Source organism: Lactuca saligna, chromosome 1 (genome assembly GCF_052625555.1).
Source record: "Lactuca saligna cultivar CGN05327 chromosome 1, ASM5262555v1, whole genome shotgun sequence".
Taxonomy (NCBI): domain Eukaryota; kingdom Viridiplantae; phylum Streptophyta; class Magnoliopsida; order Asterales; family Asteraceae; genus Lactuca; species Lactuca saligna.
In genome coordinates this window covers 112,902,328-112,920,137 of record NC_136417.1, presented here as the reverse complement: position 1 = coordinate 112,920,137, position 17,810 = coordinate 112,902,328, and the positions used below count along the sequence as shown (strand labels likewise).

At 40.9% G+C, this 17,810-nt stretch overlaps 1 protein-coding gene across 1 annotated transcript; it reads left to right on the top strand.

The window, feature by feature from the left end:
- Window positions 1-1,990: 1,990 nt before the first annotated feature.
- LOC145010592 (uncharacterized) lies at window positions 1,991-6,710 on the top strand. Its single transcript, XM_078969117.1, has 5 exons — window positions 1,991-2,290; window positions 2,738-2,993; window positions 3,564-3,620; window positions 3,996-4,576; window positions 6,480-6,710. The coding sequence occupies exons 1-5, from the start codon at window positions 1,991-1,993 to the stop codon at window positions 6,708-6,710; spliced, it is 1,425 nt and encodes a 474-aa protein (XP_078825243.1).
- Window positions 6,711-17,810: the final 11,100 nt, after the last annotated feature.

Below are 17,810 nucleotides of genomic sequence, written 5' to 3'. Positions count from 1 at the left end.
CATTATTTGCACTAGCATGAAGCCACAAGGGTCAACCGATGACCAAATCAAGCTAAGGGCATTCCCCTTTTCATTGGCCGATAGAGCAAAATATTGGTTATTCTATCTTCCACCGGGGTCGATCAACTCATGGACCGACATGGCAAGAGCTTTCCTTGATAAGTTCTATCCCGCCTCAAGAGTCTCAAGTCTTCGAAATGAGATTTGTGGAATCCGCCAAGGTCAAAATGAGACTTTCCATGATTATTGGGAGAGGTTCAACAACTTGTGCTATATTTGCCCACAACACCAAATTCTGGAACAACTCCTCATTCAACACTTCTACGAGGGATTGTTGCCGATGGAGAGAAGACTAGTTGATGCCTCAAGTGGTGGAGATGTCTTTAGTAAAACCCCACAACAAACAAGACAACTTTTCAACACCATAGCCGCGAATTCACAACATTTTGGCCCTCGCCAAGATATGAAAAGAGACACACAACACAAAGTCAATGAAGTGGGAACATCAAATCTCGAGTCTCAAATCAAAGATCTAACCTCCGTTGTCCAAAAGCTAGCCATGGGACAAACTCCACAAGTGATGGTTTGTGGAATATGTGCAACAATAGGACATCCTACGGATATGTGTCCCATCCTTCAAGAAGATGCGGAGCATGTGAATGCCACGGGAGAGTTCCAAAACTACCACAACAAACCATCCGGTTACCAAAATGCATATAACTCAAGTTGGAAGCCAAATCCCAACATGAGCTACAACCCAAGACCATTGCCTCAAAATGCATTGGTTAGACCATCCTATCCACCACCACAACCTCATTACCAACATCAACAACCACACTATCAACCCAAACCGCACCCTCCACATCATCATCAACAACCTCCTCAATCCCAACCAAGTAGCTCCGGAATGTCTCTTGAAGACATTGTTAAATCTCTAGCCACTAGTACCCAACAATTCCAAAAAGAAACAAGGACTAGTATCTCCAACCTTGAAGCACAAATGGGAGATATAGTTACATCCATAAGCAAGTTGGAATCCCGTGGTAAACTCCCTTCTCAAACCGAAAAGAACCCAAATGTCAATGTGGTGACATTGAGAAGTGGCAAACAAGCCGGAGAAAGTAGTTCAAAGAAGAAGCCGAGGGAAGAAGAGGAAGAGATAGAAGTTATGCCCGTTGAAGTACCTATAATCAAGAATGATGCACAAGCCGGAGTTCCAAAGAAGGCTGCCCTTCTAGTAACACCAATAGCCACTCAACCACCGTTCCCCTCCCGACTTTCAACTTCAAAGAAGAATATGGAGGAGAAAGAGATTTTGGACACCTTCCGAAAGGTGGAAGTAAACATCCCTCTACTTGACGCAATTAAGCAAATCCCGAGATATGCAAAGTTCTTGAAAGAACTTTGTACCAACAAGAGGAAGTTGAAGGGAAATGAGAAAATTTTGATGAATGAAAACACATCCGCGGTTTTACAAAGGAAACTTCCACCCAAATGCAAAGATCCCGGAATGTTCACGGTTCCTTGCAAGATTGGGGATGTCACTTTTAGTAGTGCTATGCTTGATCTTGGTGCTTCTATCAATGTCATGCCCTATTCGGTATATGAATCATTAAATGTCGGACCCTTAAGTGAAACCGGTGTCATAATCTCTCTTGCGGATAAATCGAGTGTCTTTCCTAGAGGTGTTTTAGAAGATGTCCTAGTGCAAGTGAACCAATTAGTCTTCCCGGCGGATTTCTATGTGATTGATCTAGATGAGAAAGTGTCCTCCAAATCGGCTCTAATCTTGCTTGGAAGACCGTTTTTGAAGACGGCTAGGACAAACATCGATGTGTATGCGGGAAGTTTGACAATGGAGTTTGATGGCGAAACAATAAGTTTTAATATTTATGATGCCATGAGATATCCTAGTGACATCTCATCTTTGTACTTTGTTGATGTTGTTGAGCCAATTACTCAAGAATTGTTTGAGTTGTCTAACGGTGATATGTTGGAAATGATCTTGAGCAAAGGATTCGATTGTGGGAAGCTAGCCGAACAATTCAAGCTTTATTCTTTGGATCCGGAAGTTGAGAAGTTGGTAAGTAAAATGGAGATGAAAAAATTCACAAGATTAGATGTCAAGCAAATTGAATTGCCCCCAACTCACACAAAATTGCCGCCATCCCTTGTTCAACCACCCGAATTGGAATTGAAGGTCTTACCCCAACATTTGAAGTATGCTTACTTGGGAAAGAATGAAACCCTTCCGGTTATCATTTCAACTCATTTAACCGAATTCGAAGAAGAGCAACTCCTCAAGGTGTTGAAGGAGCATAAAGAAGCCATGGGTTGGACGATTGCGGATATCAAGGGTTTGAGCCCCTCCACTTGCATGCACAAGATCTTAATGGAGGATGAATGCAAGCCAAGTAGAGACACGCAAAGAAGGTTAAATCCGCCAATGATGGAAGTTGTGAAGAAAGAGATATTAAAGCTTCTTGATGCGGGGATGATCTATCCAATCTCGGATAGTAAGTGGGTGAGCCCGGTACAAGTCGTTCCAAAGAAGACGGGAATCACGGTGGTCGAGAACAACAAAGGTATGATGGTCCCCACTCGTGTGCAAAACGGGTGGAGAGTATGTATTGACTACCGCAAACTCAATGCAAGCACAAGAAAAGATCATTTCCCATTGCCTTTCATTGACCAAATGTTAGAAAGGTTGGCCGGGAAATCTCATTATTGTTGCCTCGACGGGTATTCCGGTTTTCACCAAATCCCGGTGGCACTGGAAGACCAAGAAAAGACGACATTTACATGTCCATTTGGTACTTTTTCCTACCGGAGAATGCCATTTGGATTGTGTAACGCCCCGGCCACTTTCCAACGTTGTATGGTTAGTATCTTTTCGGAATACGTTGAAAACATAATTGAGGTTTTTATGGATGATTTCACGGTCTATGGCAACTCCTTTCAAGAATGTTTGACTAACCTCACAAAAATTTTAAAAAGATGCATCGAAACAAACTTGGTTTTGAATTTTGAGAAATGTCATTTCATGGTGAGTCAAGGTCTCATTTTGGGTCACATTGTGTCTAGAAAAGGAGTTGAGGTAGATAAGGCCAAAATTGATGTTATTCAAAGCTTACCTTACCCGACTTGTGTTCGGGAAGTTCGTTCTTTTCTGGGCCATGAAGGTTTCTACCGAAGGTTCATCAAGGATTTTTCAAAGATAACAAGACCAATGTGCCAACTCTTGCAAAAGGAGGTCGATTTCGAGTTCAATGAGGTGTGCAAAGAAGCTTTTGACAAGCTCAAAGAGTTGCTTACATCCGCTCCCATCATGCAAGCACCAAATTGGGATCTCCCCTTTGAGATCATGTGTGATGCAAGTAACTATGCGATAGGCGCCGTTTTGGGTCAAAAGAATGGGAGGGCCTCCCACGTGATCTATTATGCATCAAGGACACTAGACAATGCTCAAAGCAACTACTCTACCACGGAGAAGAAGCTATTGGCCATAGTGTTTGCCTTGGAGAAATTTAGACAATACCTACTTGGTACCAAGGTCATAGTGTATTCGGATCACGCAGCACTTAAGTACTTGATGACGAAGAAAGATGCAAAGCCGAGACTCATCCGGTGGATCCTACTGTTACAAGAATTTGACTTGGAAATCCGAGACAAGAGTGGATGCGAGAACCTCGTTGCCGATCATCTAAGCCGGATCATTTCAAATGAAACTCCTCTCCCATTGTGGGACGAGTTTCCGGATGAGCATCTCTTTTCCCTTACTCAATCTATTCCTTGGTATGCCGATATCGTTAACTTTTTGGTCACAAAAAGGTATCCCGACACATTCACACGTACTCAAAAAGACAAGTTGAAAAGTGATGCAAAATACTATGTGTGGGATGAACCTTATTTGTGGAAACATTGTCCCGATCAAATCATTAGGCGATGTGTGCCCCAACAAGAGCACCAATCCATTTTGCAATTTTGTCATGAATTTGCTTGTGGGGGACACTTCGGACCTAGCCGGACTTTGAGAAAAGTCCTTGAATGTGGATTATTTTGGCCAACCATGTCACGCGATTGTTATATGTTTTGCAAAAGTTGTGAGCGGTGCCAATGGACGGGAAACATTTCGCAAAAGAACCAAATGCCCCAAAATCCAATCCTTGTTTGTGAAATTTTTGACGTATGGGGGATTGATTTTATGGGCCCATTTCCCATATCATTTGTCAACGTTTATATTTTACTCGCGGTTGACTATGTTTCTAAATGGGTTGAAGCCAAAGCCACAAGATCGGACGATGCCAAAACGGTTATTGAGTTTTTAAAGTCTAATGTTTTTGCGAGATTTGGTGTGCCTAGGGCTTTTATTAGTGATAGAGGGACGCACTTTTGCAACAAAATGATGGAGGCTCTATTGAAGAAGTATCACGTGACTCATCGTGTCTCCACTGCCTATCACCCTCAAACGAATGGTCAAGCGGAGGTCTCGAATCGTGAAGTGAAGTCTATTCTAGAGAAAACAGTGAATCCGACAAAGAAGGATTGGAGTTTGAGACTTGACGATGCCTTATGGGCATATCGGACCGCTTATAAGACCCCGATTGGAATGTCGCCCTTCAGATTAGTTTTCGGAAAACATTGTCATCTTCCCGTCGAGTTAGAGCACCGAGCATTTTGGGCGGTCAAGAAATGCAACTTCGACATTGACGAGGCTGGAAGGCATAGGAAACCTCAACTCCAAGAGCTAGAAGAATTGATAAACGAATCCTATGAAAACGCAAGGATTTATAAGGAGAAAACGAAGCTCTTCCACGACAAGTCCATCACCCGGAATAATTTTGAACCGGGACATAGGGTCTTACTTTACCATTCACGGTTGAAGTTATTCCCGGGCAAATTAAGATCAAGGTGGATTGGCCCATTTGTTGTAATAAAGACTTTTGACCATGGAGCGGTGGAAATCCAAAGTGAAGAAACGGGACATATTTTCAAAGTTAACGGTCACCGATTAAAGCCGTTCTATGAAAGTTTTAATGCAAGTGTTATTGAAGTCATCCACTTGGATGTCCCGGAGTGTTGAACCAAGCTAGAAGGACGTCTCGCCTAAGACGTTAAAGAGAGGCATTTTTGGAAAAGCTTTATGCATTCGTGTTTCTACATCCGAATAAAGAAGTTTTGAAAATGTTTTGATGTGTCTTTTGAAGTCATTTTTGAAGAAACCAAGAGTTCCTAGGTGTTTGGGGCATTTGGGATCAAGAACTAGTGAAGAAACAGAAGAAAACAGAGAAAAATCGATTTCCGGGAGCAGGGATCTGCGCGACCCGCGCACGGGTGCGCGGCTGGTATGCGCGGCCGGTCTTCAACTTGCAACAAAAACCAGGGACCAAACTGCATGTGTTGCGCGACCCGCGCGCCCCCTCTGCGCGACCCGCGTGCTGCCTTGACGATCATCCCATAATTTGTTGACCAGCTTTGACTTTCGTTGACCAGGTGGTTTAATGAGTTGACCAACATTGACCGGGTGTTGACCACACTTGAATATGGATTGAAAACCTCCAGCAACTCTCCTTCTTCATTTCATTCTCTCAAAACCCTCTCATTCTCTCTCAAACTCTCAGGAACACATACACCCACTTTTCAAAAAAATTTGATTTCCCGGAGTTCCACCGGTCGGAATACGACGAGACCACCACCATTCTTCACCATTTTCCGTGCTCTACAAACCCCACCTGAAGTTTACTCCGATCCATCACCGGGTCTAGGGGCGCCACCACCACCCAACTCGCCGCTTTCCGGCCATTTTCCGGCCAACTCCTACCACCTCTCGCAATTCCGACACCACCAAAGTGTTTCTTTTTCAGGGATCTTTACATCTAACCAAACAAAACCTCAAAATCTCACCAAAAATTTTCCCATAATTTTGAGCCACCACGAGCCGCCGCCGGATTTTTCACACAAATCAACTTGAAAATACCCCTTCAATGAATAAGTGTTGCGTTTAGGCACCCACGAATAACCAAAGCTTGGGGTGCACGGTAGCGGATTCCGGGCTCAAGTTCAATTTTGGGATAATACGGGTATTCTCTTTCCTTGGTTTTTATTACATTGCATTGTTTCAATTCGATAATTGCATCCAATTATGCTTTGGAGATTGCCTAAGATCGTTAGTTGTTGCCCGGTTTATTTGGAAACATTGATTTGAGAAAGGTTGAGATTGGTTAATTTGCTTGGGAATTTGTTCAAAAATTGTTTAAACTTTGGTTGGGATTTTCTCATTTTGTCTCGTATTGCTGCCGAATTTTTGTTGGGATTATCAAATTAACCGAGTGATGTTGTTGAAATCATTTTACATTGTCAAAAGTTGGGTGTCATTATTTCTTGGATTTTTTTTTTGTGTTCAGTCTAAAGATAGTTGCATTAATTTGAGAGTGGTGAGGTGAGGGATTACGTTGGTGAAGTTGTTTTTGATATTGTAGATTTTGAAAATGGGCAAAACCACGGCTCGGACACGTACCCATGGATCATCGATCGATCCTAACCCGCAAAAGGATGTCGCCGGTCCATCACGCAAAGCAGCCGGTAAACGAAAAAAAGAGGAAAAGAGGGAAGCGATCCTTTCCTTTCAAATGCTGAGATCAAAACCTATCGCTCCAATCTTCGGGGTCGCGCAATCCGGCCGACAAAATTCTACCATAAAAAGTCCATGAAAAAGCTTGGGGTGCATGATGGTGTATACCATTTGTTCATAAAACTCGGTTGGCGTGGTTTTCTTCGACTTTGTGACAGAACTTACGAGGAACCCACAATGGAATTTCTTAGCACATATGCACGAGATGATGACACGGAAGTCCTCACATTCCAGTTGAAAGGGGAGCATCATAGACTCACATACGAAGAGCTTGATTCTATCATGGGTATAGACGATCCATTCCGCATCAGCCCCCAAAATCAAGAGTACCAAGATTTTCTGCGTTGCCCTGATGCAAACTTTTGGATGAAAATTTCCGGTCTCCCAACCTTCAACCCAAGCCGACAGCGAGCCAAGCACATCGTTCACCCCTGTTGGCGAATTGCTCACCGAGTCCTTACGACGAGTATCTTCGGGCGTCTCGAGCCCGGTCAAATCAACAGATGTGAGCTATTTTTCCTCCGAAGCATGAGGCGTGCACTCTCCCTCAGTTTTTCAGGCTTCTTTTTAGACAAATGTGACTCCATACGCCAACGTTCCTCAGGGGAAATTTTCATCGGGGGACTTATCACGATCATAGGTCGAGCCGTCGGCCTAGACTTCCCGGATCCCGAGTACATACCTGTCGACACCCCACCAAACTTCCTGCTAGATTGTGACACTCTCATCCGGATGGAGATGTTGCTCGATCGGGGAACCCGCACGTACAGTTGGTTAGATTCGGACAAAGCCCCGGTTTACATCCTGCCAAGTTGGATCGGTTCTTCATTCGATGCAGGCGACCCCGACACTTGGCTTCCTCCAGACCAGTTAACCCAAACAGGTGTATTCCCAGAATTCGGTGATGATGAGGGTGACGACGCGGAGGAACAAGAGGAAGAAGATGACGAAGAGGACGATGAGATGCCCGAAGCTGAGGACCATTTTGACCAGCCTTCGATGCAGCAGCCGATGTTTCAGCATGATCAATTCCAGGTCCCTCCACAACGTTTCGACCAGCCGCATCAGCAGGGGAGACACGAACTCCCACCATATTTCCCCCCTACGTTCTTTGACCAATTTGCCACAATGTTCTCCACAGTGCAGCGCATCGACGCCCAAACACAAGAGAATACGAGAACCATCCAAGATGTGGCAAGCCGTGTTGATCGATTGGAGCAGTCCTTCCCTCACACTTCCCGCCAGGTCCAGGATATGTGGGACTACCACTATCGCCACGGGCATTTACCGCCGCCCGACCCCCCGATTTAGGTCCTTTCCGCCCTTTCCTTAAGCATTGAGGACAATTCTTGTTCTTAAGCTTGGGGTGGGGCATATCCCTTATCTTTTATTTTATTTCTATTTTTTCATGCATTTTAACTAGGTTGCATAACATTTTAGTTTTAAGCTAATTTTCATTCATTTTTTTTATTTATTTAAAATTCCAAAAAGATTTTATTTTCTTCTTTTTCACCTTTTATATTTTTGCATAACATTTAGCTTAGGCATTAACATTCATGCATTTTTGTTGTCCGTTTATTCTCACCCCCTGGATGCCATGGAATAGGTTCACAGTTATTGTATCATTATTGGTCCAGGATCTTGTTGTTACCTCACCCATCGAACGGGGACCATTAGCTGCAGTTTGGGATCTCATACTTGGGATCAGATGCTGGTAGCTTAAAAGGGGTAAGTGATCATGGATAGGTAGTTTTCATGAAGAATTATGCATACAATACTAATGACTGTAGGATATACTATAGCAATGGATGTCTTAGCCTTGCGGTCACTACCGCCGAGAGGATCACACTTGATCACGTTTGAACCGTTAGGATGAAGCACTAGTGCTTGTCCCCGAGTAGAATCCATATCCGGTCTCTTTACATCACCATATCTTTTTGAGATTTTCTTAGGATTTTAGAGAACTCTTTTAGTCTGCATGTGGACATTTTCATTATTTTTTTTGAAAAAAAAATAAAATAAAATAAAATAAAATAATTCACAAATTTGAAGAGGAGCTTACATTATATCTTTATGCTCCACACATGGTCATTTTCTCGCTTAGACCATTCGGATTATATTACTACCCTTTCGGTTCCACTTACACACTTTAGGAACCAAATTTTGAGTCAAAGGGTTGTTATTACATTAACATTTAAAAAAAAAAAAAAAAAGGGGCAGGCAAGTTCCCAGCTGCAGAAATCTGAGAAGGGTGACCGGTTCAATTATTGAACTAAATCTTCCAACATTTTGGTCACCCGGCGTTTGGTATTCATTTATTTAGGTATGTTTTAGTGTCTATAGATCAAGTTGTTTTTCGCAAATTGGTGATGTTAGGGAGACTGTCGAGTCGGATACTATGGGAGGTTTGGGCCAACACCAAGTGAACCGATTCCTACAATGGTGCCTGAGCGATTAAACCAAGTTACACATGAGAGAAACCGGTAAACGTGAGATCAGAGTGTACACTTAAAGAAGAGCTCCACCCGAGCCCATCCAGCTGCTTTCTCCCTACTACAGATATTCTTCATTGTATGCATGTTCCATTGAGGCTGCGACTGCTCATCCCTCCTTACTCACCTAAAGGAGTTATCCTGGCTGTGGTTTATGGTACCATTGTCATCGGATGAAAAATTCGTGACGTAATAGCAAGATCAATTATGACCATGTTGACTAACGGTGATCAGGTTCTGCGGCACTATCCATTCTTTTTATTTTCTCTAGGATAGTTCATCCCAAGTTCATTTTAGTCTTGTCTTACTTGAGGACAAGTAAGGTTTATGCTTGGGGTGATTTGATAGTTAGTTTTGTTTACTTCTTTTTATAGTTTATTTTAGCATATTTCATTCATAATTTAGATAATTTCCATGCATATTTTCCATTTTGTTATTTTGTGACTATTTCGGGTACTTTTGAATCTTGTGAGCATAATTGTAGGTTTTTGGGTCTAGCGGGAGTGTTCGGGAGTATGGGAAGCGATGAGATTTGATAGGCAAAAAGGATGTTAGGCTTGGTGATTGTGGAGATGGTGCATGGAGCGAGCTTGATGGTTATTTGAAGGTTTGGAGAGAAATAAACTTTAAATTTGCAAAATGCGGGCATACGTAGATTTTTAATCGGGAGAGTGCACGAGCTTTGGAGGATGTGGGGAGGTGAAATTGGGCTTTAAATAAAGAAAAACTTGAAGAAAATGCGCTAGGAGGTGATTGGATTCGATCTGGGCTAGTGGGATATGCTTTGGACGCCCAAAATCTCAAAGAAGCCCAAGTCAGGCACCACCCGCGCAGCAGCACGCGGGTCGCGCAGGGCTCTGCAGGGGCATTTTCGGAAATCACTTTGGAAGGCTATTTGAGGAAGGTTGGTGCCCATCTTTTGGAGACTCTTAGACATCCGATTTTTGGAGATTCTCTCTGGAGTTTTGAAGACTTTTGAAGGCCAAGAACACTTGAAGAACATCATATTTTTACCTCTTGATTCTTGCTTAATGTTTGGTACAATTTTCTCTAACTTTGTTTCTTTGGGTTTAGCCATGCTTGGCTAAACTAATCTTGGATGACTTTTGGTTAATCCTTTGAACTATTGTTGAATGTTGAAGAATCCATGAACATCTTCTTAAATCTTTATGGGAATGTTTTGTGTTTTAACATCTTATCACTACTTGTATGTTTTAGTTCATGAGTTTAAATGTGTTTGTGGTGATTAGTTGGCTAATTTCTTGATTAAGTAAAGGATCCTCAAATTAGCAAGCAACAAATGATTTTTGTGTTGTTTTTGCTTCACACAATCATAAAAACATTTCCTCCAACATGGTGGTGAAAGCATTTGACCCCTCTTGGATTTGGTGACTTTTTGGTTCTTAATGCTAGTTGACTTTCACTAATTACATGCTATTTGGAATTAGTGACTTTGACTAAGGAAATTGTTATGAGCTTCTCTAGCCATTTCAACAATTAAGAAAAGTCTAGGTAATCTCAAGCTCCTTGGATTACTATAGCCAAATTAAGGATTTAAATCAAAGTATTGCACCATTGGATTCTAATGATATGTTCATCAAAAGTCAAAGTGAGGAAACTTTAAGTCAACCATCTCTCCCTCATTGATTTTACATCAAACTCTTATTTTTGTTGCATTTGTCTATTTAAATCATAGTTAATTCTAGTTTGTTTCAAGTATTTCAAAACACCAAAACCCCCATTTTATTTTTATTGTCATTTTACAAGTACTTTTACAAAGAGATTTTTCATAGAGTTATAAATTGAACCAATCTCCGTGGATTCGATCCCTTTACCACTATACACTATTTTAGTGTGTAATATTTAGGGTTATTATTTGTGTTGGCCTCGACAACCACCAACTTTGTATATACACTGGGGTTAATTATAATCAAAATACTAAAGTCTTGAAACAAATAATTCCAACCTGACTCCTGTTCCATGTCAAGTAATGGGAATTGAGTGGAGCCACCCACTCGACGATTCCACCAATATCAACTTACATACGACGTACATATACCACTCGATCACAAAATGACCTGTAAGGGATCATGATATCAAGTATCATTACTAGCTATCGAAACACACCCACTACCAGTGCTATAAACTGTGGTATGAACCATCTGCAGTAACAATAACATCGAACAAAACGAAACACCCTGAAAAGAAACACCAGATATCTATCACTCTAATGAGAACTTCATACTAATACAACTTAACACATGTTTTACCTAAAAGAGATACTGTTGTCACCATTCAGTTTCGATTGGTATAGTCCTCATCTTCCCGATTTAACGGCTACGAAAGGACCCTTCACCTAACCCACCGAATATCGAAACCTTTGTCTCCAAAAAACACATCCAGCACGGACCTCCGAGTCATCTCTCGCTGTGAAACCCCAAAACACGCACCAGAGGAGTGTTATACTTCCCGAAACCTTATCACAAGTATTTCCAAGAGACCCTTCGGGAATGTCATGCATATAGCAGACAAGGTTCAAGCACAGAAGCTTGGTACGGATAAGTCTAGCACTACTACGTGTATATGCGAGGAAAACGTATAATTAAGATTCTACGGACATTGGATGTGTGCTTCATCCCTATTTCCTGTTCCATGTCTGGTTGTGGACTTGGGGCAGAGTCACCCATCCAACTGTCTTGCCAACCTTAAGTACATACGACTTATATGCGTAAGTTAATGATAGATGGACCGGATATGAGTCCTGTCATGAACTTCGGGACAAGGTTGTCCAGGAGGTCGAGTGAACGTCCTACCATCCGAATAAGTCTAGTCGCGTAAACCAAACCCACATGCTTCCTACCGAGCTAAGTAATCGAGGAACACTACAACAGGCCCTATGCAACGCTCCGAGGAGAAGTAATTACTTATGGCTTAAGACAGCTAAAGACATACGAGGTCGGCTAGGTCACTCATGAGCATGAACTATGAGCGATAGTGTATGCCCTAGAGGTCTGGAGGCACTATCTCCACAACACGAAGCATACAATCTTTGCCGATCATAAGAACCTAAAAGGCACGGATGGCAGGGCATGTGATCCCACGAACCGGATCTGGACACCAAGGTTGATGGATTCAGAAATAATGCACGAACGAAGCTCATGAAAACTCGCTACTCCCCTTCATCCAGGCTCGGACAAAATGTGTCTGTACCTCAGAAAGCACCCTCAGTAGGTGAATAGGAAAGCAGACATCGTTACACATGTGCAGGGGCAGATCTATAATGATGCACGGGGTTGCACTAGCAACTACTTGATTTTTTTGTATTAATGTAAAAAAAATGTATTTTTTATTATGCACCTATAAAGAAACAAGTTTATTATTATTGTAATTCATACATATTATAAAAATTTATGATTGTTAAGTTGGTCAAAGGTGTAGACTGATGTTCTCCTATGGGAAATATCTCAAGATCGAATCATGGCAAAAATAAGCTTTTTTTAATTTACTCTTACATTCACTTTTCCTTGCCCACGACAATTTTTTTTATTTTTTTATTTTTACATTTACTTCCACTTTTATGTACAATTTGCTATTAGCCCTAAAAAATATCTAGCCAACAAAAACGGCTTAGTGAATATAGCTTGTTAAAACTTAAGCAGTTTTCAGTAAACCTCAATTAAATCACTTTCCTCGTCGTTTAAAATTCATATATTAATCGTTTGCTTTTTCATTAACTTGACAAGCATTTAGTAAAAATCATTTTTTTTCATTAGCAAACATATGCTTCCAACTCAAAATCATTTCAACCTTCTTCATATTTATATATATATTTTTAAACATAATTGGATATGTTAGAGCTACATACAAATTCTTTGTGACCCATGACCTGTTATAATTTTCTATTTAATTTCTTTTCGATGTAATAACTTTTACATCACAAAAAAATGATAAAACAATAATACAAAAATATGATAAATTTTGTGAGAATAGTTTTATGTTTAAAAAGCGTTAATTTGTCGATATATTCATGGATTGAAACTACGTAATTTTAATATGTTGTGTATCTAAGGTTTCATACACATTACGCACATATGTGTATAGATGCATTACATATCTTTCTAACTAAACAACTGCTTCTCTTCATAATTATTAAAATTTAGGTTAACTTAATTCATGTGTCATTCTATATTTTGAATTGGTTCGTTTGTTTTGTCAAGCAAAATGTATCGAATTTATACAAATGCATTTATTAGTTGGCATTTGTGTGTGTGTGTGTGTGTGTATATATATATATATATATATATATATATATATATATATATATATATTGCTCTAAACGTTTTAACATATAAAAATGCATTAACTCGGAATGAAATTTTGGTAATAAGCCTTCAAAACTTTGAACGACCACAACAAAAACAGAAACAAGCTCCACGAGACCAAGAACCTGCCCATGAAAAGAACATTTTGCCCTTCACAAAGTTTGTCTATAGAAATTTGTTATGTTTAATGCACTCATAACTCTTTTTGTTATATTCGGTCGGAATTCTTTTGTGCACCTACTACTACTTATCTTGTGTCCTCCCCTGCACATGTGGGCAAGTATCGGACTTGTGCCAATGACAAGAGAGAATAAAGGAAGCCTTCGCGTCTCCTACAACAACCAGTGATACCTGAAAGGAAGGGGGACCGAATAACCATGGGCGTCATAACCAAGCTACCCAAGGCAAACTATTAACAGACTGGCTGAAAATGCACACTCCCTACTAATCAGAGAAACCGACAGGATGGAGGAATCGATTAAAACGTACATCAAAGAGATTATGCGACCACATGGTCTATTAATATATGTTATCCCTATCAGAGATAGTACATTCGTTTCGTGACCCTAGCGACCCTTGCAGGGAACTAGGTTATACTTGAGCATGGCCTACCAACAACAAACCAATGGGCAGAACAGAAGGGATTGTTCAAAACTTGGGCCACATGTTAATAGATTGGGTGATTAACTTCGGTAAAACGTGAGTGTGCTCACTTACCACTTGGCGAAATCGAAACGAACGAGAGTCTTCACTATCATTTCAAAATAATAACTCCTTTAACTTGACTTAACTCAAGTTACAATAAGAAATTCAAAGGCGTCATTTAACATCAGGCAGATTGGCCCCGCCATATTAATTTCTTGTTCTACGAGAAGTTTTCCCCATATTTTCTCCAAATTCTTGAAGTCCCAGTCAAAGCGCTAATTTCGGGACGAAATTCCCTCTAATGGGGGGATGATGTGACAACCGTCAAATTGCAGTCAAGTCAAAGTCAACCAAAGTCAACATGTCAAACCGATCGACTCAATTAACCTTTGTGTACTAGGGCTTACGTTAGGTAATTGCTATACAACTCGCTATGCTAATGAGAAAACAATGTTGCATACTCATCGGGAGTCTGTAAGGTCCTTGAACATGGCTTAACGGGACTTACGGACCTTGCGTTGCGGAGCCAAACACTCGCAATTGTCACACATGAAACCTCTCTCAATCGTTTTCACTCAATCTCTCTTTAACTAGAATCTCTCCCAAATCTCTCTTTGTATGTGGAATCTCTCCTAGTATGTCAAATCTCTCCCAAATCTCTCCAAGACCGAGGAATCTCTCCCAAATCTCTCTCCATATGAGAAATCTCTCCAAGTACGTGAAATTTCTCCCAAGTCTCTCCAAGAATGTGAAATCTCTCCCAAATCTCTCTCAAAAGTTCCTTAAACATTTTGTAGTCTTTCGGGCCAACCCGGCCCTTAACCAGGTCAAAAACCGCTTAAAACGGGGTAAAAACGGATAAAATAGACTTAAGGACCCAAAACCCCTCTTAAGGACTCGAAACCCCTCTTAAGGAGCCGAACCCTCTTAAGGAGCCGAACCCTCCTAGGAAGCGAACTTGTCAGAAGCGAACCCCTTCGGACCGAAGCTCAGCAAACCGAGCCCGAACCTTCCCTTTCGGACCGAGCCTCGCATGATGAACCGAACCTCGCACAAGGAACCGAAGGTACCTTCGGTCGATTTCGACTACTACCCTTTCGCTCCATTTCGCCTTCGGCCCAGCAGCAGAAGGGACCGAACCTCGGCCTAGGACCGAGAGGTCTCGCAGGAAAGCACATTTCTTCTCGGTTTTCGATTCCGACTTCGTTTTTCATAGTTTTAACGCAGGACTTTCACCCGAAACTTTATTTTAACATTTAGGGACCCATATATACTAATTACCCATGTTTTTGGGGATAAAACCTTATCCATGAAGAGTGGGTGAAGTACAAAGGTTGAGTGTTGACTTTTTTTTATTCTATGACACAAGCAACCACTCCCATACCCACTCCATGTCAGTATTCACCATCAGCCCATACCTAGTTATTTAATGGTACTTTTCCCACCATTTTTCAGCCACCCACTTGGTCAAGAGTTAGAAAACCCTCCTCTCTGCTCACATTTCTTTCATTTCCTCTCATTCTTCCATCAAGAACAAACTTCATTTTTTCTCATTTTCTCTCTCTCTAAAATTTGAGATCCAAGGCTGATTGTGAGAACCCAAGTTGTTCCGTTACATTTTGCCCGTTACCGTTAACAGAATATTCCAGTTTATAAAAACTTCCGTTAACTGAGGTCGTCCATTTAATAAACATCCCAGATGTTTCATTTATCTATGTCGTTAATTCGTGATAAAAGGAAATAAAAACCCGTATTACACATTTCCATTTAGTTGGAAAAGTTAGTTTTTATTATTACGACCACTAAATCGTGTGCGACCAAAATCCCCGTATAACGACAGTATCGGGTAGAATTTCACTGAGCTCCAACTCCCAGCTATATATATATGGGAGTAAACTCCATTTGGAGCTTTTCCACCCTCTCTCTCTATACTCTGTCTCTAGACTCGTTTTTCGCACCAAATCTGCAACCAAACGCTTCCAAATTGTAAGTCCGCTTACCCTAGCTTATTCTAAACATTATGATTCGTGTCTATAGCCCAAAAATCAAACTTAGAAGCTGTTGAAAAGGATTTTACGGCCTAAGCTCCTCCTTAGGCCGTAAACACCTTAAATGAGGCCAAATTGACCCCAAAATGTCCCTAAAGGTTTGGAAATAAATTAAGGGATTAGCCTAGGAGTGTTTGATCAATTAAAACAATCAATTTGGGGTATAAAAGGGAGTTTACGGCCCAGGCATATCCCAAGGCCGTAAACACCCCTTAATCATGTCTAAAGGTCCTAAAAACACTCCTAAAACACTCTTGGACTTAATACATAAATTAGGGGCTTATCCTTTTGGGTTTAGAACATTTAAACATAAGGATGTGGAGGATTTAAAGGAGTTTATGGACCAGACTTGTGGCAAGGCCGTAAACTCCCCAAAACACACCCAAATGATAGTTTTAATCCCCCAAAATGGCATCACACTCCATTATAAATTGCTAGGAAGGTATTAGGAGCTTAAAACTTCACTTAACTCAAGGAATGAGTGTTTACGGCCATAAACTCCCTTCGGAGTTGTCCCTAGGCCGTAAACTCCTATAAGATGCCCTTAGAAGCGTTAAACCCACTCATGCCTTTTTGGAAGTGTACTTAGAAAAATCCCATGAACAAGCTAGAAACCTTAAACACACTAGATCCCCTCACCATGAGTTTACAACCGTAAACTCATGGTGAGATGTCCCTGGGCCGTAAACATGGTATTAGGGGTTTACTCTCGATGAGTAAACTCCATTCCTAAGCCACACACACCTTTGGACGCTACCCGGGACACCCAAACACTTATCCAAATTGTTTTCCGCTCCTTTGAGCACATATATTTGTTAAATTAGTATTAAATATACTAATTGTATGTGAATATATGTTATCATATGTTAAATAGGTCATTGTGTGTGTTCGAGTCCTTGCATGACACCGAACGCCCAACCGACACCTTCGTCGGACCTACTTACACCAGGTGAGTTCATATCTCTGAATGAACCTTTTAAATGTTTTTACATGTTTTATAAGGGGGGGGGGGAATACAAGTTAAACATGCCAGTTATCATATCAATCACATGTGATTGATAACCCGCATGCAGAAGATTTTACCACTGTACACTGTTTTACCGAGTAGGACACTATAATGGTTTTCAAAAAGGTTTTCAATTGTTCAAAACTCTTACTTACACTGTTTTAGCTAAATTCATTTTAAACTGGTTTATAAAAGTTTCAAAAGATTTTAAAGGCTTTCAAACTTATTTTACCAAGAACACCAAATGCGATTTTCCTAAATATAAAGGTTTCCAAGGTTTTCACCAAAGTTCCTTTCACGATGTATACTTTTACTTGTTTGTAACTACTGCTTCGCTTTTACTTATTTAAAACTCCTACTTGATAACGCATTTCTTTCGTGATACACTTATACCTGATGGAAGCTTATACTTATTCACACTCTTACTTAGTGATACGATTCTACTTCACTTATCCTTGATATCGCCTCTACTTCACTTATAGTCGATACGCTCTTACTTCACTTATTGTCGTCTCTACTTCGTGATACGCTTATACTTGTCCGACACTCCTACTTCACTTGCGACCGCTCCTACTTCACTTGTTAGGCACTTCTACTTCACAAGAAGCACTTCTACTTGATACACACTCAGTCGTAGTTAGATGTATGTCTGTGCTCATATAGGTA